Source organism: Engraulis encrasicolus, chromosome 4 (genome assembly GCF_034702125.1).
Source record: "Engraulis encrasicolus isolate BLACKSEA-1 chromosome 4, IST_EnEncr_1.0, whole genome shotgun sequence".
NCBI classification, from domain to species: Eukaryota; Metazoa; Chordata; class Actinopteri; order Clupeiformes; family Engraulidae; genus Engraulis; species Engraulis encrasicolus.
Genome location: NC_085860.1, coordinates 29,171,559 through 29,196,773, shown reverse-complemented (window position 1 = coordinate 29,196,773; position 25,215 = coordinate 29,171,559). Strand labels below are relative to the sequence as shown.

Below are 25,215 nucleotides of genomic sequence, written 5' to 3'. Positions count from 1 at the left end.
ATTAATTAAAGCAGACTCTGATTGTTCCTTCTTGAGATTTCTGGGAAGATCAGACCATGCTTTATGATCAATTTTGACAGAAATGTAAGAAATTTCAAAGGGTGTACAAACTTTTTCCTGGGACTGTATATGCATTCCTCACAATTGTTGTTAAAAAAACTAGATGTTTTATATCATTCTGCTTGCGTTTTATCACAGGGACAGCTAATAGAACTCACCACTGTTTGCTGTATGAAATGGTACAATGGTCCTGCCTCTCTATTAGAAGGAAGTTTCATTTGCTGATTTTCACTTTTAAAGCACTAATGGGTGAAGTACCACTATATATTTCAAACCTGTTGTCCTACCATATTAGCAGTCACTGCACAAGGTCCACAAATAAGATACTTTTAATTACACCCTCAAGAAGAACTGAGCTAGGCAAGACTGCGTTTTCTTACTACGCTCCATACTTTTGAAATGACCTGCAAAACACGTTGCACCTACAGTCACTACCCTCTGTAAATACTTTTAAAAAATATTTTAAAATCAGCGCTTACAGAGCGGTGTACCTGTTTTTAAATGCTCATAAGTCGGTTTCCTTTTACGCTTTTATTACTGTTTAGTGTGCATTTTAATTCTTTTAGGATGTGTCCTATGTGAGTCTTGTCATGTTATGTTATGTCCATGAGATTTTTTTTATTTTTTTTTGTAGTTGATTTATGTCTAATGTCTTAGTAGTTTTGTCCTCTGTCTTTGTGTTTCTTTTCTGAAATGTAAAACTTGCTGCCTCTTGGCCATGACTCCCTGGAGGAAGAGTCACTGTGACTCAATGGGACCTTCCTGGTTAAACAAAGGTTAAATAAAAAAATAAAAATAAAAATAAAAACTACGTTCTATGATATGGACTAGTGAGACAAAAATAAACTCATACACAAGTCATGGGAAGAGTATAGAGAAGGAATAAAGGAGCTGTATATGATTCAAAGCATACATACCACCTAATGAGGGAATCGGGTTCTCATTACATTAACCTTTGAAATGAGTGTCCTAAATCTGGCCAATGACATCAGCAGTTGTGTGTACGCACGATCAATCACGGTGTCACTGTTGGACATGTGTGTAATAATCACAAAGAATCACTAAGGAGATCAATTAATGCAAGGTTATTTATTCTACGAAAAGTACAGAGCTACATTACAAAAATACTTTCATTTACAAAAGAATCTGACAATAAACTAGGTACTTGTAAACTTCACAGTAAAATAAAAAGAAATACCAGCCCTTCGCAGATGCACCTCGTCGCTGCGCTACAAAAGTAGAAGTGGATAGTAACAGGTAGAACCTGATACTTTATAAAATCCAAATGTACAAAGAGTAAATAAATATGTTTAAAATTAAAATCTATTTTTAACTAGTGCAGTAGAGAAATTGGACTGTTATGCTCTCTCGCACACTAGAGCTTTTCTAGTGTAATAGACGGTAACACTTTAGAATAACAGTCTCTTGAAATACCATTAACACTTTATTGACATTAATTAATTAACTAATTATGAAGAAAACATTCACAAATGTTTGTAAATGAGTAAGAACCTCCCTATGGCTGCACAGTGGAGTGAGAAGCGGTGCCTAACTGATGAGTTTAGATGTGTCTAGCAGGCAAATACACATCATACCCCGTGGTTTTATCTCTTTAGCTCTTTGGAGGACAATCTTCCAGAACTGCTGCAGCTGTGTTGTGTCAACATAGTATTTCTTACTCATTTACAAACATTTGCAAATCTTTGTTGATAATTAGTTTATTATTTACAAAGTATTTATAAAGATATTTAAGAGACTTATACTAAATTGTTACCTGATAAAGGACTAAAAACAAACAAACCAACAAACAAAAAAACACTGTACAAAGAAACTAGCATACCGGCAAAACACAAATGGTAACAGTCATAACAGCAGTGGTGCACACAGTATTCTCAAGCAAGTTGTACCTAAAGTAAAAGTTGGTTACATTTGCAATGTCTACAACCGTTCCTGACTTCAAAACCAATACGCAGTAATGCGTGTGCTTGCTATAAAGTAAACTACAGTTTCAAAACTGTGACCAAGAGTAGAGTAGTCCACTACACTAAACAGCTGATCTGTCTCGTATTCTAGAGCGCAACAGAAGATTAGCCAATTTAGGGAGGGTCATCAAAATGAATCCCACATTCCTGTCAAACGAGGGAGTTCAGACACCATCTTTCACTCTTATATTTGAAAAACCACCATACGCATGCCGTTCTTTCTTGATGCTACTCATGTCAAGATTAAAACGGAAAAAAAGTTTCCATTAACAACTGGCAATAAAATCACTCAAGTCAATATGTAGGCATTGGTATTGTAATGACAAACCACCGAGCTAATGGTTGTATCACAGCGACAATATCACTCGTAGCTGGCATCAGTTCAGATCGGAGAGCAATCTGTCTGCCATGGTGGAAAAAAGTATGTAGTGTAAGTGTGTGAGGTAGATTGGTTTAACTGTGGAGGCTCATTCTGCCCCTCATGCTGCCTGCATGGGGCGTTTAGTGGTGCAAAATGGGTGCAAAACAGACAAAAGAACGAAGCATCACAGGTCAAGTCCAACAGTTTCTAATATGCACACATGCTGACTAACCAAAAAATAATGACAAACAAAACCGATCCAAACATTCTAAGGTTTACAAGGTTACCACAGTGTGGGGGCATGATTCTGCTTCTGTAGAGAGAACGATGTCAATTCCATAGACACCAGAATTGAACAAGAGTGTGTTCTGTGTTTCACAAGGTGAGGTTACCATAGTAAGTCACAGTTTGAGCCATTTGTCAGTGGTGTTAAAAAAAGGAGAAATACCCGTATTCAAAACTACACCCTGAGGATATCGGCACAAAGAGTTGAGAGGATGGAAGAAGAGGGAGAGGGTGGGTGGGGGAAACACTCATTTGAACAATTGAGCAGACGCTGCGGTTTCTCTAGTCGTTTCTCTACAGTTTCCCCTAACATACTATTCACATTTGCTGAAATGCCCTTATGAATCGCCGTCCAGAATATATACAGCAGACAGTTTTTCAACCTGTCAGACCACTGTGAACATGCTTACAAAGACAAAATATTACAAGACATACAGTTTGACGACATAAGTCCACCTCTTCCTTATGAAAATGGATTGGGAAAGTAGTTTTGTACAAGTAAGGATCACTGCCTTCTTAATGTATTATTTAAAGGCTAAAATACGTATTTATAAAATGTATGAAATTGTATATAAAAAAAAAAAAATTATAATAATAAAAATCCAAATCCAATCAAAAAATATCCAAATGAAGGCAACAAAGTAACCAAAAAAAAAAAACAATTTACCTTTCTTTCGATTACACGTTCCATTTCATCCTTCCTTCACAAAAGCCCCTAGTGGTATGCGTCATATGGTGTCACACAAGAATACATTCATACAAAAGGCAACTACAAGCCCTGTGCAGTCACAGGACTGAGAATAAGTGATTGGATGCACGTTTAACAAACACTCTTAAGTTCTCATGAGTTGGTGAACCTGAGTTTAACATGTGGGTAATTTTCCAGATGTATTCAGTGTTAGCACACAAAATAGTGTTTCCAGTAAAAAGTAACTTAAACCGATAGTTTTAGATGTTCTGCTCTGTCGCTGCCTAAAAAGGCCCTTTGTAAGTTTTTTGAAGCTTCCCACAGCCAGCTAATTCAGGCCTGGTGCGTTTTATTACTTGTGAAGTCACATCTACCCTTTTTCGATTTGAAACATTCCGTTTGGAACATACACCATTTTGGCCAATTTGTCCCTTTACCATTGAATCACAAAACAGAACCGTGTTGGGACACTGATGACAAAAAAACACATGCCTGACTGGTTTTCTTCAACACGAATTTAGAAGATGGATGTAGCTAACAAATCCATTCAATTACTGTTCACTCACCAAACAATCAAGACAGTCAACATCAAGAAGTCCCAACTAAGATCCCTCACCGAGGCCCAAAGTAGTGCTCAGGAGGAGGCAGACCCCTCTGCGTGGGCACTGGTCCTTGGAAATGCAGAGCTGATTGGTGGGGGGGCTGACCTGGCCGAGGAGGCATGGAGACGTGTGATTGGCTGAGGCCAAACGGAAGCTGCTGCTGTGGCCTATGGAAGGCCTCCAGAAGGTAGCGGTTGGGCTGCTGCTGCTGGGCCGAGTACGGCCCTTCCCTGGGAGGGTAGTTGTTCTGAGGATGGTGGGGCGGAAATGGGCCTCTGCCCATCATGTGTGGTGGGTAGGGGCCGGCACCTTGTGGCATTCTACCGAGCGCCTTCTGAGTGTCGTACATGAAGTTGCCCGGGTGATGATGATGCTGTGGGGGGTGAGATGTTTGGGGGTAAGGAGCAGGAGCAGGAGCTGGGGCTGGAGCACGCTTTGACGACGCAAGTCTGTGGCTATCCAAATCTAAAATCTCTTTCGGGCTCTCAGGACGATCTAAGCCCTCGTCCAGTTCAGCAGGCTTGACTGGGCGCTTCTTGCTGCTCTCCAAAGAACCCTCAGCCTGCTGTGTTCTACTGGGAAGATTCTGGTTCTGGTTTTGTTGTTGGGGAACCATGTTGCCGGTGGCGGCAGCAGCGTCGTCTGAGCTCATGGGCCCCACGGGCACGTGGCCGTCTTTGAAACGTCCGTTGATGCCAGGAGGATTGGCTAAGGGCGGGTATGGAGCGCCAGCGGGTGGTGCACCAGGGTAGTGGTGGTGAGGTCTGCGCCACTCCTCGGGCATGAAGCCACCTCTGTTGCTCTGCTGCTGATGCTGTTGCTGCTGCTGATGCTGATGTTGCTGTGCAGCATAGTAATGCTGCTGCTGCTGCTGCTGCTGATAATGATATGGTATGAACATGTTGGGGTTGCCGCCCCCCTGTGGTGGCGGTTTACCGGCCATCTGGGACGGATACATGCCGTGAGGAGGACGCTGGTACTGGGCGTAGTGGTGAGGAGGACCACTGGGCTGCATGTTCATATTTTGAGGCATCATGTTTGGACCTGGATGCTGCTGCTGGTGACCATTTGGAGCAGACTGCACCGGCTTGCCCATGTGCTGCATAAACGGCGGGGCTCTTCCTCCTCCTCCACCACCACCACCGATGAGGTGGTACTGGTGGGTGACTGATGTTGAGCCTTCGCTCTCTTGACCGCGTTGAAGTGATTGGGGAACAGGAGGAGGAGGAGGAGGAGGAGGATGTGGCCCAATCTGGGCATGAGGAGGAAGAGGCCCAACCTGGGTGTTAGCTGGGTCACCAGGAACCTGTGAAACACCACCAGGCAGAGGACCATCTCCTTGCGGTTTTGGAGCAGAGCCTTTACCAAGATGCCCATCAGGAAGAGCAGGTGTGGCCGAGTTTGAGTTAGTGCTGTCATGAGATTCCAAATGTCCACTAGGGGGACCATGCTTTTGGAGTTCACTGTTGGTACCTGGGTCTGTAGTGGTAGGCATTGGTGGAGCAGAGGTGGACTTGTCAGAAGAAGAAGAAGCAAGCTGTGTCATCTTCGGCTGCTCAGACGTGGCATCGCCGCCTGGTCTGTCTTGTGTTTGCTGCTGTGTGCCACTCTGGCCGTTTTCTGTAGACGTGTCTGTGGTAGTTTCAGGGGGTCTGCCATGGGGATACTGGGGTGCTTCTTTCTGAAAGTTCTCGAAAGGAGGACTCTGAGGCACAAACTGAGGTGGCACCATTTGTGGAGTAACTTTGGGGACTTCCTGAGGAGGAAATGGGGGAACATGAGAAGCGTGTGGGTGAGGGATGCTTGGTGGCGGGTATGACGAAATGTTCTGGAGTGCCTGAGAAGGAACACCAAGTGATCTTAGCTGCGCTGTGGCCAGAGGGGCGCTCTGAGTGCCGTTTGACGGCAACTGTGCACTTGAGTTTTGAGGTACAGTCTGGGAGTTCTCTTGTGGGGGACTTTGGGAGATTTTACCAGGTTCAGCTGGCGCCTGAGAAAGTTGGTCATTCTTTTTCTGGACACTCTTGTTTCTTTCCTGATCATTCTTCTCAGTCTCAGGATTCCCTTTATCTGGTACAGAGTTTTCCTTGTCAGGTCTCACTGCAGATTCTGTGTCTACTGACCTCTGAGAGCTAGGACTCTCCACGGAACCCGGAGTAGCTCCAGACTCCTGATTGGTTGGAGGTCTGGCAGGTGGGATGCTGGGAATCTTTGATGGTGTCGAATCTGTGAAGACAAAGACAACATTCAGTTGAGTCCTGCTCAAGCAGCTTTTCAGAACAACAACAATTTGTCAAGAGTGATCAAGAGTTTAGTTGAAGACAACTGGACGTCTAGAGGCTTGAAGAGATTGCCATTTTTTTAAACTAAGGACACCTTCAGCTTTAATTCTGATGTGGAAATCCTGCAGTATTATCTCTCTAGAGAGTGGACCTGTAGGCTAAGCCCTATTCATATGATAATTGTCAAATATCAAGGTTTGCCTTACAGGCACAGAGCCACCTTCAAGCTCCATAAAGAAGTCAAGTTGCCTAAAAACCAACAAAAAAAGATGCGTAATTTTAATCAAAGAGTTCCCACCTGTTTCCATGCTTTGGCTGTCTAAGGCAGGACATGGTGGAGCGACTCCTTGTGGAACATTATTTGCGGTGAACATTGGCCTGCTGCCCTGAGCCAGAAGCCCGTGCAGTGTGCTGATTGGGCCACTGCCCTGAGGAGGTGGAGCATGAAATGTGGTGATTGGACCATTTCCCAGAGGCGGCCCTTGCAGTGCGTTCATAGGACCATTACCCCGAGGAGGAGGCCCTTGCAGTGCGTTCATTGGACCACTGCCTTGAGGAGGTGGTCTCTGCAATGCGTTCATTGGACCACTGCCTTGAGGAGGTGGTCCCTGCAATGCGTTCATTGGACCACTGCCTTGAGGAGGTGGTCCCTGCAATGCGCTCATTGGACCACTGGCCCTTGGAGGCATCCCTTGCATTGTGCTCATTGGTCGGCTCATGGGGGCTTGAGACGAGGCTGACAGCTGCTGCAGTGCCAACATCTCCGGGCTCTCCAACATGGACGCCAAGATGGGCCTTGAATTCTGGGGGGCCCCCTTCATGGGCCGTTGAGAGGCGGGATGATTAAGGGGACCCCCGCCGGGCGCCATTTTGGTAGGATCGCCTTGTGGAGGAGCGCAGTCCATTGGCTGCTCTGGCCAAGACTTCATGGGTAACCTGGGAACCGGGCCCATGTTAAACGGATGCCTGGGGTTCCTATTTCTGTCCATCATCATGGGTCCCCCTGGTGGGCCGTGACTGTTCATCCCCGGCCACATGTTATGAGGGGGCTGTCCAGGATTGCAAGAGCTGTTCTGAGAGGGGACATCTGGTCCGGGGAATCTGCCGGTGCCGCGGTAGAACATCTGCCCTCCGTCTGGGAACTGGTGGGTTGGATAGATGCCGTCCTCCGTCGGAGGTGTGCACAAGCCCCCCGACTGCAGGGCCATCGGCCGGGGGCCCAGCGAAGGGCCGTGCATGGGGCCCATGTACGGGTGCGGCCTCTGGTGGTGTGGTGGAAAAGGTCTGTTCTCAGCCACCATCCTGCCTGGACCTGGATAGTGACCCTCAGGGCCTCCGTAGGGACCCTGAAACACAGTTACATACATGGATGGGATGGTATACGAAAACAGACAACATAAATGCTACTACAAAACGAATGAAACTAATAAAATAACAAAAGTTCTTCAATAAAGACTTGATGGGAACTTTCTATCAACAGTGTCCTCAAAGTACAGTATGTCTGTTTGTGTTCTATGGGTTCTTCCAAGTCCACTTACTTGTCCAGCACTTTGTACAGCTACCTCTGTTGTATTTTGTAAAGTGCTTTATAAATAAATGGTGTGAAAATGGTGTTTATATGTACAGCAAATGAGATGTGTACTACAAGATCTAACCTGATGGAACTGAACAGTCTGATTGAAAACAAATATCCATATGGGACAATTAAGAATCTAATCTAATCTAATCTAATAAATTGACTTGACTTGACTAACAGTGCATTTTACCTGCATATTGTAGCTAGGTGGCATGGCGTGGGCGCGGGGGTCCTGGCCCATGGGCATCATCTGGTTCTCCCCCATGGCCATCATCTGCTGCGGCAGCATATGAGGGCCGGGGGGGCCACCAGGATACGGGTGCTGCAGAGAGGAAATTAGAACAGAGCTATGTTATTATCAGGGCTCTAAATTTACTTTAAACTTACCAAAGTCGATAGTAGATGGTAATCTTACTGAAAAAACACACACTCATTAATGGATCAAAGTGGCTAGTAAGTTGGTCTTTTCTACCAGCAAAACTGAAATTTCACCAGCATTTGGCTGGTTGGCTGGTGTCAATTTAGAGCCCTGGTTATGATCATAGACAGGGTGCGATTTGTAGGGGGGGATGGGGGGGATTGTCCCCCCTTCTGGTCTTGATATCGCCACTTTTTCTACATGATTTTATCTCAGTTCAATGTAATTCCATTGATATTGCTTGAAATCTGAAACATATCCCCCCTTCTGGTTTTCCGACAAATCATACCCTGATCATAGATATGTTATTAATCCCAAAGGGTAAAAAAATAATTAATGTGTCTAGCTGCATACATGCATACAGTACATCAAACATACACCGTACAAAAAGAGGTCACTTTTTTAAGGAATATGGATATGCACTCCGTCATTCCAAACTCCAAACTCTGAGCACTGATCTAGTGCACACAATGTGTCATACGAGTCATTTGTTAAGGCAGACCAGAAGAAAACCTGTGATTTATTGCATGGCACAAACTAGCTCTCAGAAAAGAAGTACAGTGGAATTTAACTAGCCAGGCCGTGCCCTCCTAGTGACGCAACACCTTCAGTGTTGCTTCTAGTCAGGCCAGGAGCAATGCAAATACCGTTTCTGAGCTCCAGAAAAATCGGGAACTCCTACTTTGTCAGGAAGCAAACAACCAGTAGCAACCCAAGTGAGGCGGGTCTACCATGTCTACCATTCGGGAAAAGTTAGTTATTATGCTCTTGGTCAGACCAAGTCTGGAGGAGATTTTTAAGTCGATGATAATCAGGCTAGAATTTAACATACCGGCTTAGCTCCTGGATACATGCCGGGCCTCATGTGTTCATGCGGCCTCATGCCGGCAGGCAGGGCGTTGGGTGGAGTCGTTTCCCAGCGTGGCGGGTGACCGGCTGTTTTGCTTTTGGTCTCGCTCCCTGCGTTCTTGCCGCTGGGGGTGTTGGAGGATTTCTTTTTCTGCTGGGTGGCCTGCTCGGTGGCACGGATGAGGCTCTCAGGCCCTTGGCTTTGCCGCTGGGAGGAGGACTTGCTGCTCTTCTTCTTGTCCTTGCGTTCCTTGTCATCGCTGTTGACGTGAAACTCCTCATCCGTGTCACACTCCTCCGAGGGGCAGTGCTTCTGAAGGGCCCGCGTGAAACAGCGCTCAAGAGACTCCGCCATGATTGTATACTCTGAAACAGTATTAGTAGAAAAAAATGGCAATTATTACAGTGATCATCATCTTGATTAAAATCATTATTCTCTCCATCAAGGTGTTACACCCAGGGTGCGATTTGCCGGGGGGGATGGGGGGGATTGTCCCCCCTTCTGGTTTTTATCTCTGCTGGAAAATATGCTCGCGAATAGGCCTATCAAAATAAACTAACAAAAATGTTGACATGTAAAGCAAGTTGTGACCGTTTTCTGCAGTGTACATTGCACTCACTTTCAAAATTGCCCGACGTGGTGGAAGCTTTAATGTTCACGAGGTCCCCGACTGCCAGCAAATATGCAACAAAGTTGCGTTCAGTCGGCCTACGGGAATTAGTAACCTATCCTAATGCAAACGACCTGCGAAAATGAAACGCCAAAGCGTCCTTTTTTTGATGGACCATCAAATAAAAAACAACCTACCCAACTACTTGGCTAGTGCCTACAAACAGGCGCGCAAAAAGGGTGCATTGCATTGCATAAGCGCAGCGTCAGTGGGGGAGCAAACGAAGGAAACGTTAAAAAAGACATTTGGTTTGAAATACTTTGCTTCCAACTCCCTACTGTTCTTGAGTGGCTATGCAAAGACGCACCGACAGTAGGCAGATGTTGCGAGAGGCGCCCTGTCCTGATCACTTTCCTCGGGGTTTGTAGACAAAAGAGGAGCGCGTTGCGCCCTCTCGCTAATTGATGAGGTGCCGTATTGGATGCAGAATGCAAATGGCAAAAAAGCAGGTGCTCTAGGAAGGGAGGTGCTTTAAAATGGAGCAGAAAAGTTGAATTAATGCACCACAATCAAATAAAAGACCGCATAAGGAACTATAGGCCTATGAAACCAGTCATCTGTGTGCAAAAGTGCGTCCTGGCAATCAGGGTGAACCAAACCTATAGGCTAAACGCGGCTCTTCTGTTCTGTTGTAGGCTATATACGCTGCTTAGAGGGAAATGCTTGCAAACGGAGCATAAGGAGATTGTAAGGGCACAAACAAATGAAAGACCCCAACAGGTCATGAACTAAGCTACTTGAATTAAGACTGCGGTATGAAACCGTCACCTGTGTGCAAATTTGCGTCCTTGCCATCAGGAAAACTGAAATTGTTCAAGTAATTCTGTCTGCATGTTAGGCTATGAAACCGTTGTGCCTTGATCGTAAATCTAAGCTACTGTCAAGGCAGACGGAATGGGTGGAGTAGCGCCTGAACATGCAATGAATTTATATGACCCGACTAAAAGTTTGTAGAAAGTTGCAACGCATGAGGACGACACGTTGAAGTAGCCCCCTCTGCCTACACTCGGTGGGTATGTCTAGGGTTAGTGCGCTTGGAATTGTGAGTGACTGAAGTGTTTTTGCCACACGAAATAGGCCACAGATATTCCCCCTTGGCGATTTCAGTGCAACATGTTTGCGCAAGAGATGTCCAACTGCATTACAAAAAAATTCTGAATGAAGACGCATTGTCTTAGTGTCCGTGTCTGGGTTGGAAAAAAAACTCCCTGCCCCCTTGTTTTTGACTGTGTTATTCATTTGATATCATCCAATATTGAGCTGTTAGTCGTATTAACTTCATTTTGTGACGTCACGTTTCATGGAAAAAAAACAAAAACATCCCCCCCTCTGTTTTTTTGACAAATCGCACCCTGGTTACACCTGGGGGGGACGACTCAAGGCATCACGATGTATGAAAAGAACAATTTTCCCAGTCATAATGAATACTTGAAGTTGGTGGCAAGTATTAGTGAAACAAGGCCGACAGGCGGACAACAGATGCGTCCCTCTATGCCAGTTCCAACCTTTTTCCCCCCCAAACGCCCCGCTGGCCTCCTCCTAACCTGTCAACCCCCCTGTTCTTTATGAAATGTCTTGCATGTTCATTTGGGGTTTTGTATAATTCTTTTTTGCGTTTGTGTTTTTAAATATGACAGGCTTTCGAGTAGCTGTCAGTCATCGGCGCAGTGCGTCCGTCCCTCCTTGACTGAGTCTTTAAAAGAACTGTCAAAAACACAAACTCACACCTACACCTGACGAAGACCAGACTGGTCGAAACGTTGCGTATAATAAACTGGGAGCAGCAACAGTGTGCAGAAGACCTTTTTCTTCTTTTGTTTGATCGCGTTTAGTCCAGCACCTGTTTTACATGGATGTGCACGCACTCCAAACGCTACTATTGTTGGCAATCTGCATCACTTAAAACCTGATGTGAAGTTGCTTTGTTAGCATTGAAAGCAGTTGTAGTCATATTCACAACCACCATGTCCAAAATGGTGAGTGCCTCTCCAGACTCAAGTGGGTGATACGAGTTAGCACAGAGGGTAGTTCTACGTGTTTCAACAGAAATACATGTTGTAAAGCTCATCAGTCACCCAGCATTTTGCCATCTGCCCAAACAAGGAGGGTGCTGACAGAACTTGTCCACAAAAAGGGCCGGATTGCTTCACCGACATGCATTTTCAAGGCATGTGGAGCGCGGGCAAAATGTATAGAATGCAGGGAGGAAAAACCAGCTTGAGGAAGAAGAACTCTTTACAACTTGGGATTTTTCCACACACCAGGCAGGTGCATTAGGTTGCCGTTAAAAAAAAAAAACTACACAACTCCTGCATACTGACCATTTAGCAGTATCTGTCATTCACAATGTTTCAGTCTTTCACCATCGTTGTGCATGGGGCATTCAAAGCTCCTTTCACTGGAACTAAGGGGGCAAGCCCAACTCCTGAAAAACATCATGCCATTTTCCGCCCCCTTGCAACCCTAAAACTTACCACTGTCATCTCCGTTGTACTCAAGGCAGTTTTCAAAGATGAGCTTCACGTCTTTCACAAAATCATCTCTGACAACATATCCACCCTCATTCAACTTCCTTTCGATTGTTGAAAGGTCCATCGGTGTCTATGCAAAGGGAGGAAAAAAAAGACATTAAGACTAACAACTTCATAGGGCTGTTTAGTTCATTTAGCAAGGCAAGTCAAGTAGGTTGATGGCTGTTTCAGCCACATCCATAAGGGACAAGACAGTATAACCAAGAACTTGAAGTAATGCATGTACCACTAATTACAGATAAAATTCATTAATGCAACTTCTAATTTCAGGCTAAAGAAACAGGAGGTAGGACAGGAAATGCACCTGGATAATTTCGTTGTAGTTAGGCGCATAGGACTCGTCCACAGGTTCAAGAAACGGCCATGCATCTTTATGGGCTTTCAGCACCTCCAAGACTTTATATAATGCCATGTACTCATCATCGAACTCGTAACTGCAAGGGGAAAAAAAAAAGTTCATTTGCATGGTGACAATGTTTCACTATTTCAAGTCAGATTCATGACTCAATGCTAAATGCTAAACTTGTATGTGAACTCCGAAGCTGCATCAACAGAATCTGTATGTGTTCCAGCGATGCACGGCCTGAGGCTGTGAGAAGAGTACAAAATAAAGTGAAGCGATGTCATGGTTGCAGAGTTATCAGTTATCATGTCCAAGTTTAAATTATTGGAACTTTTGAGTGAGATAAATGAGATAAAATCAGCGTCCTAGTGTTTAAAAACAACTATTTCATGTTTTTATGTGCTTCAGAGGCTGAGATATTTAGGTTTTAATAGGCAGAGGGCAACCTTCCCAACAAGGGCATAGGCATTCAGCTGGCATTTTTTGCAGGTGCTTTAGGCATCAATGGGTTAAAGTAGGGCCCAACCGATATGGTTTTTTCAGGGCCAATACCGATACCGATATTTATGGAAACGGGAGGCCGATAACCAATATGTGCAACCGATATGTAGAAATATTGTTCATAATAAAATGTAATGAAATATAAATTATTATTATTACATATACACATATATTTAGTCATAATAATGAACTCTCATGGACTCAAAGTGGGGAGATCGGAATAGAAGATGCATTCAGAAGGAAACGGCTGCAAAATTGGTTGTGAAAGTTATACAAACTTATCGGTGGAAATTTATTGAAAGTATGGCCGATACCGATATCCCAAAAATGCTAAATATCGGCCCGATATATCGGTGGGGCCTTGGGTTAAAGCTGAGGAGAGACTTACAAGTCTTTAGCTCTGTGGGTGTGGTGTACAGGTGAGTTGGGCTCCAGGTTGAGCAGCTCTGGGGGCAGGGCTTTGCCCTGGGACAGCAGCCATGCCTTCTCCTCACGCAACTTCCGGCGCCGGGCGCGGTCTGTAGGGAACATTTTATAATGGGACCGTTATTATTATGGTCAATGGGGCCAATATAGAATGATACTTAGTTAATATCTAGACCCAACATTCAAGTCCAAATCCAATAAGTAAAATGCATGAAACAAGGAAAAAAACCTTCGGATCATCGTGTGTGCTGAAATACAAAAGAGTATCTCTATCACATGGTTTTAATCAACAAGGTCTTTTGTCAGTTGTGGCTTTCTTTTCATTATAGACTAACACAGAACCACTACATAACAAGCAAAGATGATGTAAAAATGAATTACATTAAACTTCAGTGCACTTTCTGTGTTCGACGCTCACTTCCTGGAACTATTGGAAATATAAAACTTTGTGTAAAAATGGAACACGGAGGTCAATGGGATTAGCCCAACTCTTACTTCTATGACTCTGTTAGTACAGTGAGGATATTCTACTCTCTTCATTTGGGGGTTTATGGCTCATTCTTTTGAAACTCGGCTGTCGGTAGACCCGAGGTTGTTCTCCCGACCACCGTTGTAAATGTGTTCTATTGCAACAGTTGGGGACAATACACATGTCTGAACACACCAACGTTAAACAAACTCAGAGTACACCGAGCCGTGCCGAGTTTGTGTTTCGGAACCCCGATTTGAGTACCCATTCTTTTTTTTTGGTCTTTTTCAACTTAATTTGACAGGACAGTGTGAGAGGTGGACAGGAAGCGAATTGGGAGAGAGACGGGGAGGGGTCGGCAAAGGACCTGGGCTGGGAATCGAACCCGGGTCTGCCGCATGGCAGGCGAGTGCCCTACCGGTTGGCAACGACAGGGCCTTGAGTACCCATTCTATTGCACTTTCCCGAGGCGGGGTTTCAAAAGAATGCACCATAAGATCAGGCCACTGGCCTACAGTATGAGCTGAGCTCCTCCTCCTCCTCACCCTCCACAGCGCGCTCCCTCTCCATCTCCTCCTGCTGCCTCTGCTCCTGCATCAGCTGCTCCATCAGCAGCTGTCGCGTCTCCTCCTCCTCCTCCCTCTGCTGCTTCACCTCCGTCTTGCTCCTTACCACCTCCTCCTGCACCGCACACGGACACATGATCAGAAAGAGAAGGAAAGAGCTTTGGTATAACCAGGGACAATTGATAAGAAGGCAGAGACGATTCATAAAGAGAAGGAAAGAGCTTTGGTATAATCGGAGACGATTGATAAGGCAAAGGCGATTCATTAGGAGTTTCTTCCGGGATCCATATGACGCAAGACTCTAAACTGCAATCCTATGGCAGCTATGCCCCTTTAGGACACTAAGAGAATAACTAAATTGGAATAACATCGCTTAACCATTGAAGCTTTTTTTTTTCACCTCAGTCTTGCTCTTCATGACCTCCTGCACACGTGCATATGACAACAAGCAGAAAAACAAAAAGGCTTGACGTTTAACTGGGTCTGCTATAACAGCGTTACTACATCATTACTGATTAAAAAGCTTTTATTCAGTTATTCTCCACTAGTTCACTGAAAGGGACACATTCCACCTGGCACAAAAACCCAACCAAGAAGACTCAATAGTCATTGGCTGCATCTCAAAGTCAAGGATCCTGGCCTTGCTAGGACGTGAAACACCTAGTGATTGAATACTCCGCGGAGTTCACTAAAGAGTATCCAATCACTGGGCATTTCACGTCCTAGCAAGGCCAGGATCCTAGACTTTGAGATATAGTCATTGTAACAATAATGCTAAATTAACTGGTCTTTTTGATTACCTCTAAGTTGCCATTTATCTCTGCGTGTTTGTGGTAGCTGCCCATTATCTTCTGTTTCTGTTCCTTCTCCTGCAGGACAGAGGTCACAAAGATGCATCAAATATTCTTGCCATTCAAATATTTTGAAAACGTTCTTTTAAAAAGCATTTTGCAATGCAAAACCAAATACAAAAATTTCTATTTTCCAAAACAGATATACCTCCTTTTTCAACAAAGCTCTTAAAATATTACCACAAACAAACACAATTTCACCTGAATCATTGGTTTAACCCATTTTAGCCTGGAGACACATATACGCTGCATTCAGGCTCTTGAGATTTGAGGCTTTTTATTAAACATGTGGGTATGTTAGAGCTGAATGAACACATTCTAATGCAAGATGTGGCTCCTAGCTTTCAAATACAATTAATTTCATGTTTTTTATTTGCTTCGGAGGCTGAGATATTTAGGATTTAATAGTCAGAGAGCACCCTTTCCCAAAAAGGGCTTAGGCTAAAATGGGTTAAGAGGTGCCACTACTACTTACCCTGTGTTCGATCATACTGGCGATCTCCGGGAGGAAGTTCTGGGTGATGATGCGGTGCAGGTGGCGGTCCTGGGGTGATGGCCTGTCCTTGATGCTCTCAGCAAGTTTGACCCACTCCTCCTCTGTGTCACACACCAGAGACCAAGCTCCCCGCTCACGCCCTGAAACAGAAATAACAACAAGGGTCTAGCTACACTGCCACCTAAAAATATATACAGTGGTGCTCATATGTTTACATACACGAGCAGAATATACTCTTTCTCTGCGATTTCTCACAAAATATGAAGGATTACACAAAACCTTTTTTTTCACTCATTGCTAGTGACTGGCTTAAGATATTTATTAGCAATATTCTGTGTTTACTCTTTCAAAAGCATGATCACAACCCAAACTACCCAAATGACCCTGTTCAAAAGTTTACAAACCCTAGTTTCTGATGCTGAATATGGCCCTGTTTAACATCAGGGACCGCTCTAAATTGTTTGTGGTAGTTGTGGATAAGGCTCTTAATGTTCTCAGATGACAAAACAGCCCATTCTTCTTGAATGGTTGTTTCCTATAATATCTTAGGGTGTCTTGCTGGAACCTCACATTTGAGGTTTCCCCTGAGTGGCTCAATGATGTTGAGATCAGGAGAGTGAGATGGTCGCTCAAAAACCTTCATTTTATTCTTTCTGAAGCTAATGACAGGTTGATTTGGCTTTCTGTGTCGAAATATTGTCATGTTGGCACCGTTGGAATTTCAATTCAGAAATGCAATATGAGGAGTTTGGTTGGAATCAAGCCAATGGGCAAGGGAATCGTTGCATTGCAATGATCATTGCAAGGGAAATTGTTCAGGAGGCATAGGACAACCAAAAAATAACTTCAGGTGAAATATAGGACAACATGAAAAAATGTTTTAAACTGTACAGGAAAGAGGCACTTGAGAAAAGATGGGCTGTTGGGGGTTGCCAAGAGAAAGCCATTACTACAAAAATGCAAACATGTTATTTTGCATATGATACACCACATAGCACAGTGAGAAGCATCAAAATACCTGTGACAAAGTCTTTTGGAAAAATGAGATCAATATGGAACTTTTTTCAGCCACTATTAACAGTACCATTTGGAGAACAGTCAACTGAGCCTATGATGAAAGTTACACCATCCCTTCTGTGAAACATGGTTATGGACCACTGATGTCATGGGGACATTTGAGTTACAAATGCACTACACTTTTGGTCCATACTCACAGAATGATGAATACATTGCCCTGTGAAAAATACTGGAGGAAACTTGACACTCATCAGTCTTGAAACTGCACGTGGTCCATTGTTTGGACATGCCAACATGACAATATTTCAGCACAGAAAGCCAAATCAACCAGTCATTAGCTTCAGAAAGAATAAAATGAAGTTTTTTGAGCGACCGTCTCACTCTCCTGATCTCAACATCATTCAGCCACTCAGGGGAAACCTCAAATGTGAGGTTCCAGCAAGACACCCAAAGATATTATAGGAAACAACCATTCTGCCAGGTAGAATGTGCTGTTTTGTCAACTGAGAACATTAAGAGCCTTATCCACAACTACCACAAACAATTTAGAGCGGTCCCTGATGTTAAACAGGGCCATATTCAGCATCAGAAACTAGGGTATGTAAACTTTTGAACAGGGTCGTTTGGGTAGTTTGGGTTGTGATCATGCTTTTGAAAGAGTAAACACAGAATATTGCTAATAAATATCTTAACTAGTCTCTAGCAATGACTGAAAAAAAAAGTTTTGTGTAATCCTTCATATTTTGTGAGAAATCGCCAAGAAAGCGTATATTCTGCTGTGGTATGTAAACATATGAACCCCACTGTACATATTTGGCCTGTATGCTAATGGTATCCAATGGTTAAAGGGCAACTTCGGGACATTTCTTTTTTTTTTTGTCTTTATTGACTTTATTTGATAGGCCAGTGTGAGAGGTGGACAGGAGGCGAACTGGGAGAGAGACGGGGAGGGGTCGGCAAAAGACCCGGGCCGGGAATTGAACCCGGGTCAGCCGCATGGTAGGCGAATGCCCTACCGGTTGGCCACGGCAGGGCCGACTCCGGCCTATTTCAACATGCAGTTGTATTGCACTCTACCCCTGATTTGTCAGCACCTGATCCATTAGCTGGCCATGACATGGACAAGGACTGAAAAAAGATGTGTCGTTGGCAGTGGTAGAGTGAGCAGTATAGTATAACTGCATGTTGAAATTGGCCGAAACTGCCTTTGAACAGTGCCATGGCCCAATATTTTGGGGGAGGGGTGGAAGGTATGCAACTCATGGCTGCCATAGTAGGGTATAGAGCAGGGGTGGGGAACCTATGTCTTGAGGGCCATTTGTAGCCCTTGAAGCAGTTTTATCTGCCCCCCCGACATAATTTTAATGTTATGCTTAATATGGAATATGACATATTCTGTAAAGGCGTCTTAGAAATTCCATTTGCAATACAATTAAGCTATATTCAGGGGACATAGAGAAGGTGGGGGTCTGTTATAAAGGTGGCTGCCTTCAATATAGACCTAGTGCAACCCTTGGAGGACTTTTACTGCCCTTGGAGGAATTTGAAGTGGCCCCTTGAATGAAAAAGGTTCCACACCCCTGGTACTTTTGGTTGTCAAGCATGTGTAGATGATCATGTCAACATGGACCACACAATATATTGTGACGAAAAACAAAACAAAAAAACTATTTAAAAAAATGGCAGTGGGGCAAAGGGGACAGCTGCTTTAGCACCCCCTCGTCCCCATCTGTGCACACATATGCCCTTGAAGACCGCAGAGACAGATCAGGACGTATAAGGAGAGATGGGGTTAAGAGTGGGACATGACCAGAGGCCAGATTTCCACTTCGATCACAACAGGGACAATATATAGTCCTGCAACAAAGTTAAAAGCAAAAAGCATTTAACTACCTGAACCACGGCCTGGCTCAGGTTGAAGATTCTCACTTCCATCTACCACCATAGCATCTGGTGCTCTGCAAGAGAGAAAAAGACAAAAATAATGACCTGTTACTGCTACATTCAGACTAGGGGTGGGTATTGGCAAGGTGCATTGCGATACATGTATTCACCTTGCGATTTTTCACTTTTGCCAAAATTATAGAATAAAAAATATAAATAAAAACTATGAGTTTATACATAGAATATGTTGCAAAAGGCTAATAATAAAGTTTCAAAATAATAATTATGATGATTTGAAGCTTGGGAGCACTACCACATCATATCATGTGGTTGTTTTCTGGACTAAAGGGTAACAGAACTTTGAAAGGACACATCACGATACTGCACTCTTGTATCGCGATACAGTATCGTGACTATGTATCACGATTAATCACGATTCCATTCAATATTGTCACAGCCCTAATTCAGACTGGGCAGAATAGGCTCCATAATTGTTTGATCAAGGTCAAACAGAACTACCTTGGAGGTTTCTCCTCCTCCTCCAGCTTCTTCTTCTTTGGTGGTCTTCCTCTTTTCCTTTTCTCTGGCTCTTTAGGTGGGGCAGTTTCACTGGGGAGGAAAATGGGGATCAGATCTTAATCAGCGGAATACAAAATTGAAGGACCACCATTCTGATTTCAGGCGTAGCAGATATCCGTGAAGATTCTCATTCAAAAAAGATAAGGTGTGTATTGGCCAACTTCAAAAATGACCCCTCTTGTTTTGCCTTCAACGATTTAACTACGTTTCTTACCTAGCCTCTTCCTTTTTGACGTTGACCGGCTCCTCCTTGTACATGCGAGTTCCATAGAAGTACCAGTACTGGGCCCCATCACCATCCTCGCCCAGAGGCTCCACGCGCAGGCTGTCTGCATCCAGACCCTAAGACACATTCATCTCATGAGCCATCACAGATGCAAACAAATATTGCACGGATGTACTGTTGTGACAGTGATATGCGAGTTTGTGTATTTTGGTATTCATTTACATTACATGCAGTAGTTTGTGGTAGTAGGTACACCGTAGAAATGATAGAAGACCAAGTTATACATGGGTTAACCGTGTTTGTAAACACGATATTGTGAAGAGGGGCAAGACACTGGCAGCCAACCACATGAGCCAATTTTTTGACAGACAGCGGTTTCCAACAATCAAAAGTTGAGTTGTGCGCAGTTAGTTTTGCGCATTCAGGGGAAAACAAAAATTTAGAACCCATGTATAGTTTTTACACCAAACAGAATAAGAAAAGAATAACTATGTCTAAACTTTATCAGAAAGATTTCTTTTAAAATAAATATCAGCTTTTAAATGTTAAGGCCACTGCCCCATGCCTTCAACACCACAGTAAGTACCTTGAGGAGCTCGAAGACGTCTGCGGCGTCCATGCGGTAGTCGCAGAGCCTGTGCAGCAGCTCCACCTGTGTGCGGGGCGTCAGCTGCTGGAAGGGCCCGTCGCGCAGCGGGTTGGGCTTCCCTTCCTCCATCTCCCAGCGGTAGCTGATGATGTCCTCCAGGTAGCTGCTGTAGCCCTTGGGCCTGCAAGCAAACAAACAAACACACATTTAAGACCCTAATTACACCAATATTGCGATTTTTTTGTAACAGCACACTTAAAAAAAAAAAACAGTTTGGGCCTTTTGTTTACATGTAAAGAGCAATAGATTAACAAGAAAAAAACAACACATCTTGTAAAGAAACAAAAAGAGTGACAAGATTACACATTACACAAGCAGAGGTGCTGGACTAAAAACTGCCAAAACATTTCTTTGACACAAAGTTTCAGATACATTCTTTGCACCGTGTGCAGAATTCTTTCCAATGTGGAAAAAACAGATAACTCCAACAGATAACTAGGTCTTCTGGTACATTTGGAACAGTGGGTAAAGAAATGATAGATCAGGAAAAGGGTCCACACACATGTTTGCTACATTTGCACCAATTTTCCCACAATGACATCAACCAGTAGCTGGCAGTGTTGATGCAAAGCCAAGAAAATGGAATATTGTACAAGAACGACAACTAGCTGGTGGTGGCCAGGAGTGGCACTGCAGCTATGTTATCGCAGCCAAGTAAATAATGAATGGGTGCCAATGGGGCTGTACGCTTCTCATAGAACTATCTGCCCGTGTGATTTTTTCCCTGGAAACAATGAAGTCGCGTTCAATAGATATGAGTACGTGAAAGCATTTGCCGACATGTTTGCATCTTGTCAAGTGTTAGATTCGTGAAAATGACCCTTATTTCAACTATAGCAATGACATAACACGTGACAATCGACTTTACGGCACTACGCCATTTGTTTTGTAGTTTTAAGTCTGACTTCAGATGTCGATGTGTTTAAAGTTATGTTAGGATTGTTGCGGACACCTGTTATTTATTGCATTTAAGGTGGTGGAAAAGCGGCATGTGTACATGGGGTAAAGGAAATGACTGCGCTCATCCTTAAGAATTTGGGCACCTTCAATTAACATGTTGGACGGTGGTGGGGGGTTTTGAGGTGTGTGACCGTAGATGTCTCTGCTAGGATCAGTCAGAGTACGTTTCTCGTCAGCTCTGGTCGTGAATAGTCGCAGAGATTCCTCGGCCAGCAAGTATTAGCCGAATGCTAGTGTATTGCAGGATAAAACTAACACGTCTTTGGGAGAACAAAGCCATGTCAGGAACCTTTAACTTCACTTCTAATACAACTTCCATGATAAGGTACAGAATGTGCACACATCTTTACAAACCAGAGAACAGAACCGTCACAAATCCCTGCTGAGCCATTTAGCCCAATAGGCTCCCATTCATCTTTTACTTGGCTGCGTTCGCCAACGGGGCTATAATGGGAGCCAATGAGAGATGCCTCTCATAGCTTAGAGAATCTCTGTGCAAAGTAACGTACGTGATGTCTTTGCGCTGGTAGCATCCTTGCAGCAGACAGCAGATCAGATCGGCCAGGAAGTCTTGGTCCTGCTTCAGCACCGCTTGCTCCAACTCCTGAAAGAGCAACAGGACCAGGTCAGTCTCTTCAACACAGCAGGAACTCGTCATTTCTTCAAACTTGCATCCCTGTCCTCGGTCCTCATTGACATGTGTAAAGTCAGTTTTATTTTGAACATTCATTTAACATTCAATTTCAAACTATAAACATATATCTGGAAATATGGCGGCGCACGATTATGGAAAAAGTGATAATCATGATCAGAAAACCGTCGTTTGTTCACAAGCCACTTCACTAGCCTACAAAGACGGCTTGAAACAAAGTTTTTTTTTAACAAAAGCAACGCATAATGCATTCAATAACAATGGTGAACACAAAAATATTGATGAAATGACAATGAAAGTAGATCTTTAAAATTATAAAATGTATATAGAAAGAATGTATATAATGGATTAACAAAATAAAGATTATGTAAAAGGGTATAGCATGAATCTTAGGGGGGCCTACAGATTTTTGGCCAGAAAAATGTTGACAGATGCCCTAAGGCAGGCCTCTTGCCCCTTGTGTTATCACAATTACATAATCACGGCCATGGTTTGAATGGTCACGCCACAAAGCACGATTTTCAGTTTCTTTCAATTAATTGTGCCATATTTGGAAATGACATCAAGACTTGTGGTGTATGAGGAAAATTGTCTAAAAGTTGTTTTTTTTTCAGATAGATCACATTTATATTCTAAATGTTAGATGAACGCCCAACATAAAACTGATTTCACTTGAAGGACAGAGGAAAGTAGGGGAGGTTGGAAAAATGGCATGCACCCTGCATTTATTTACATTACTCAGATCAGCAGACACTTCCATCCAAAGCAAAAAAGGACATAAATCAAGCTACAATATGGTAAAGAGCACTGGGTTGGATCATCAGCCTTGAACTAAAAGATCTGAGGAAATCAGTACTGTAAACACACAATTGCAGACCTGCTTTGATAATCGATGGATAAACGATAAGCCAATTCTCAAGGATTGCGCTTTTCCATTTTTAACATGATTAGCTCAATAAACATGGTGAAGGGCAAGAGAGGCAGGGGACGAAGTAGGGCTGCACGATTACGGAAAAAATCATAATCACGATTATTTTGGTCAAAATTGTAATCACGATTATTAATCACGATTATTGATTCTTTGCAGATTTTTTTGAAAATTGTAACAAGATGAAATATAACCAAGAATGAATTATATACGGGATGAGCAAAATAAAATGAATTGTAATAATTATGTAAAGGCAATAGCATGAAACTTAGGTGGACAGATGTCTGTCCAGAAACACCAGCCTGTCAGTATGTTCTGGCTTCAAGGACGCTCTCAAAGGTAGGTCAATATTGCCACAATTAAATCACGATTGAAATCAAAACTCAGATTTCACGATTTTATCACGATATTCGATTATTTTCGATTAATTGTACAGCTCTAGGACAAAGTGTTCTAGAACATGTTGCTCCTTTTGCTTCAACCAGTAAGCATAGTAAAACAGATGTAAGATAAATATGGTTTTCAAATGGATCACATCCATATTGCAAACAGGGTCATGGGCAGTCAGTTTAGCAGTGAAACTATGCAATCTAATCTATTTTCTCTTCTGTCAAAATCCAAGTATTGTGATAAGCCAGTTGCCACTAATTCACCATTCAACTCTGGTTTGAGTTTTGCCGAGGCACAGAGACATACATTGCCCACACACAACATGTATCTCCATTGTGGATGATGAGTGTGATCTTTAGACTGAATCTTTGCTACATAAATGCTGTTCTTGCTCTCTAAACAAATGCTCTAAGTTACAGTATGGCATTGGTTTTGTATTATGGAAATTTTGGGAACACTTTGCAGACATGGCCTGACAGCTGCCTATATTTGCTTGCTTCGAATTGTTTTGATTTATTCTTTTATTTTCAATGACATGGTTTTCACCACAAGCCAGATGTATGCACCTGCAACATATCAGACCAATAATGAAGCAATCGAAAAAAAAGAATTAGAACTATTCCATTCAACTAAAAATTATCTGCATTCACGCGCACTATTCAACCACTCCACAGGTGCTCCAGTTTAAAATATTTTTATTATTATTATTTCAGCATGGACAATTTGATAGGCCTTGATAGGCCAGTGGGAAAGTGGGCGGTCTCCACAGCACTCCATCATCACAAACTTACGAGCAAAACACCAAAAAAGCCATCTGTGCTGTGGTCTCCAATCCAAGCGTAACATTTCAGCTTCAAGAGAACTTTGCAGCTACCCTCATTATAATTTATAAATCGCACAGAAGTTACACATTGGGCCTACATCAAAGCGTGTGTAACAAACAGACATCAAGTGCCGCTGCACCACACAGCTCAGCAAAACAAAAAGCTAATTATCCTGATAAACAAACCAGGCCAGCCACATGGCGTAGTAGTAGCCCGATTGAAATCACAGGACGACGGTAACGACGATAGAAGCTAACTACGCTAGCTAGGATACATAACTCGGGTCAACTATTTAAGTTACGACGGTCATTTATTGTAACGTTACATAAATGAATTGGTGTATCTACAAAATCAAACTTCACTGTGTCAGAAACAACCCATGTCACAATTTCACATTTCCTGAACACAGAGGAACGTTTTTCTTGTCTTCAGTTTGAGAGCACATCAAGTAAACAAAGCCCACCGACCAGCCCATAACTAATTTAGTAGCTTGCTAGCTTACCTTACTAGCTTACTTGCAAAGTAATTGAATAACTGGTGAGCTAGCTAGCTGGGTAGCACACTGTTAGCTAAGGGTACTTATCGCCATAGATAGCATGCTGCTAGAGTTGATTTGGCTGATTGATTCCGCATACCATGCCTCTCTTGACTTACAAAAACAATGGATACAATTGGTTTGCTTCTCCATTAACACGCTAACATTACACATGAAAACACAAAATAATTACCTCTATTTCGAAGTCTGGCAAGTTAAACGCAGTCCTGAAAAGCGAACAGAAGTGCGCTATGGCGGGGACTTCCCACCAGGACTGGATCTCTTCCACGGATATTGTACATCCCTGGGACATTTTTCAATGGTGTTGCCTATATGTCTCACATTAGTAAGGCGTCATCGATCAAACAAAATGTTTCTACATCGTTTTGCTATGACGTTTGAACTTTAAACAACACACGCGCAGGCTGCGGGACTACCACTAATGCCATTATAACTCTTGGAAAACGGCTAGCTAATCCATTACAACCCCCTCACAATGAGAGCCAACAGATGTGTGGTAGTGACGCTACCACTACCGACAGGAGGGGTGCACATCGAAGGCAACAAGAAGGTTAAACTTATGTTTTAAAACAAATAAATGACAACTGGTTTTG

General features: G+C 43.4%; 1 protein-coding gene across 1 annotated transcript; it reads right to left on the bottom strand.

Moving 5' to 3' along the window:
• Nucleotides 1-1,130: 1,130 nt before the first annotated feature.
• On the bottom strand, nucleotides 1,131-25,215 carry LOC134447582 (chromatin remodeling regulator CECR2). The gene is made up of 16 exons (XM_063197104.1): nucleotides 24,795-25,215; nucleotides 21,782-21,876; nucleotides 20,250-20,433; nucleotides 19,652-19,779; nucleotides 19,378-19,467; nucleotides 18,868-18,932; nucleotides 15,937-16,097; nucleotides 15,411-15,479; nucleotides 14,590-14,725; nucleotides 13,538-13,667; nucleotides 12,610-12,739; nucleotides 12,249-12,375; nucleotides 9,087-9,469; nucleotides 8,027-8,158; nucleotides 6,559-7,606; nucleotides 1,131-6,204 (listed from the first exon to the last, which is right to left on the bottom strand). Exons 1-16 carry the CDS (start codon nucleotides 24,912-24,914, stop codon nucleotides 3,989-3,991), a joined length of 5,214 nt encoding a protein of 1,737 aa, XP_063053174.1. The 5' UTR covers nucleotides 24,915-25,215; the 3' UTR covers nucleotides 1,131-3,988.

Coding starts and splice junctions, on each gene's coding strand:
- LOC134447582 (XM_063197104.1), bottom strand. CDS start 24,914: ATGTCCCAGGGATGTACAATATCCGTGGAAGAGATCCAGTCCTGGTGG. Junction 18,933..19,377: donor GAGGAGGAGAAACCTCCAAG/GTAGTTCTGTTT, acceptor TCTCTCTTGCAG/AGCACCAGATGCTATGGTGG. Junction 12,376..12,609: donor ACTACAACGAAATTATCCAG/GTGCATTTCCTG, acceptor CCCTTTGCATAG/ACACCGATGGACCTTTCAAC.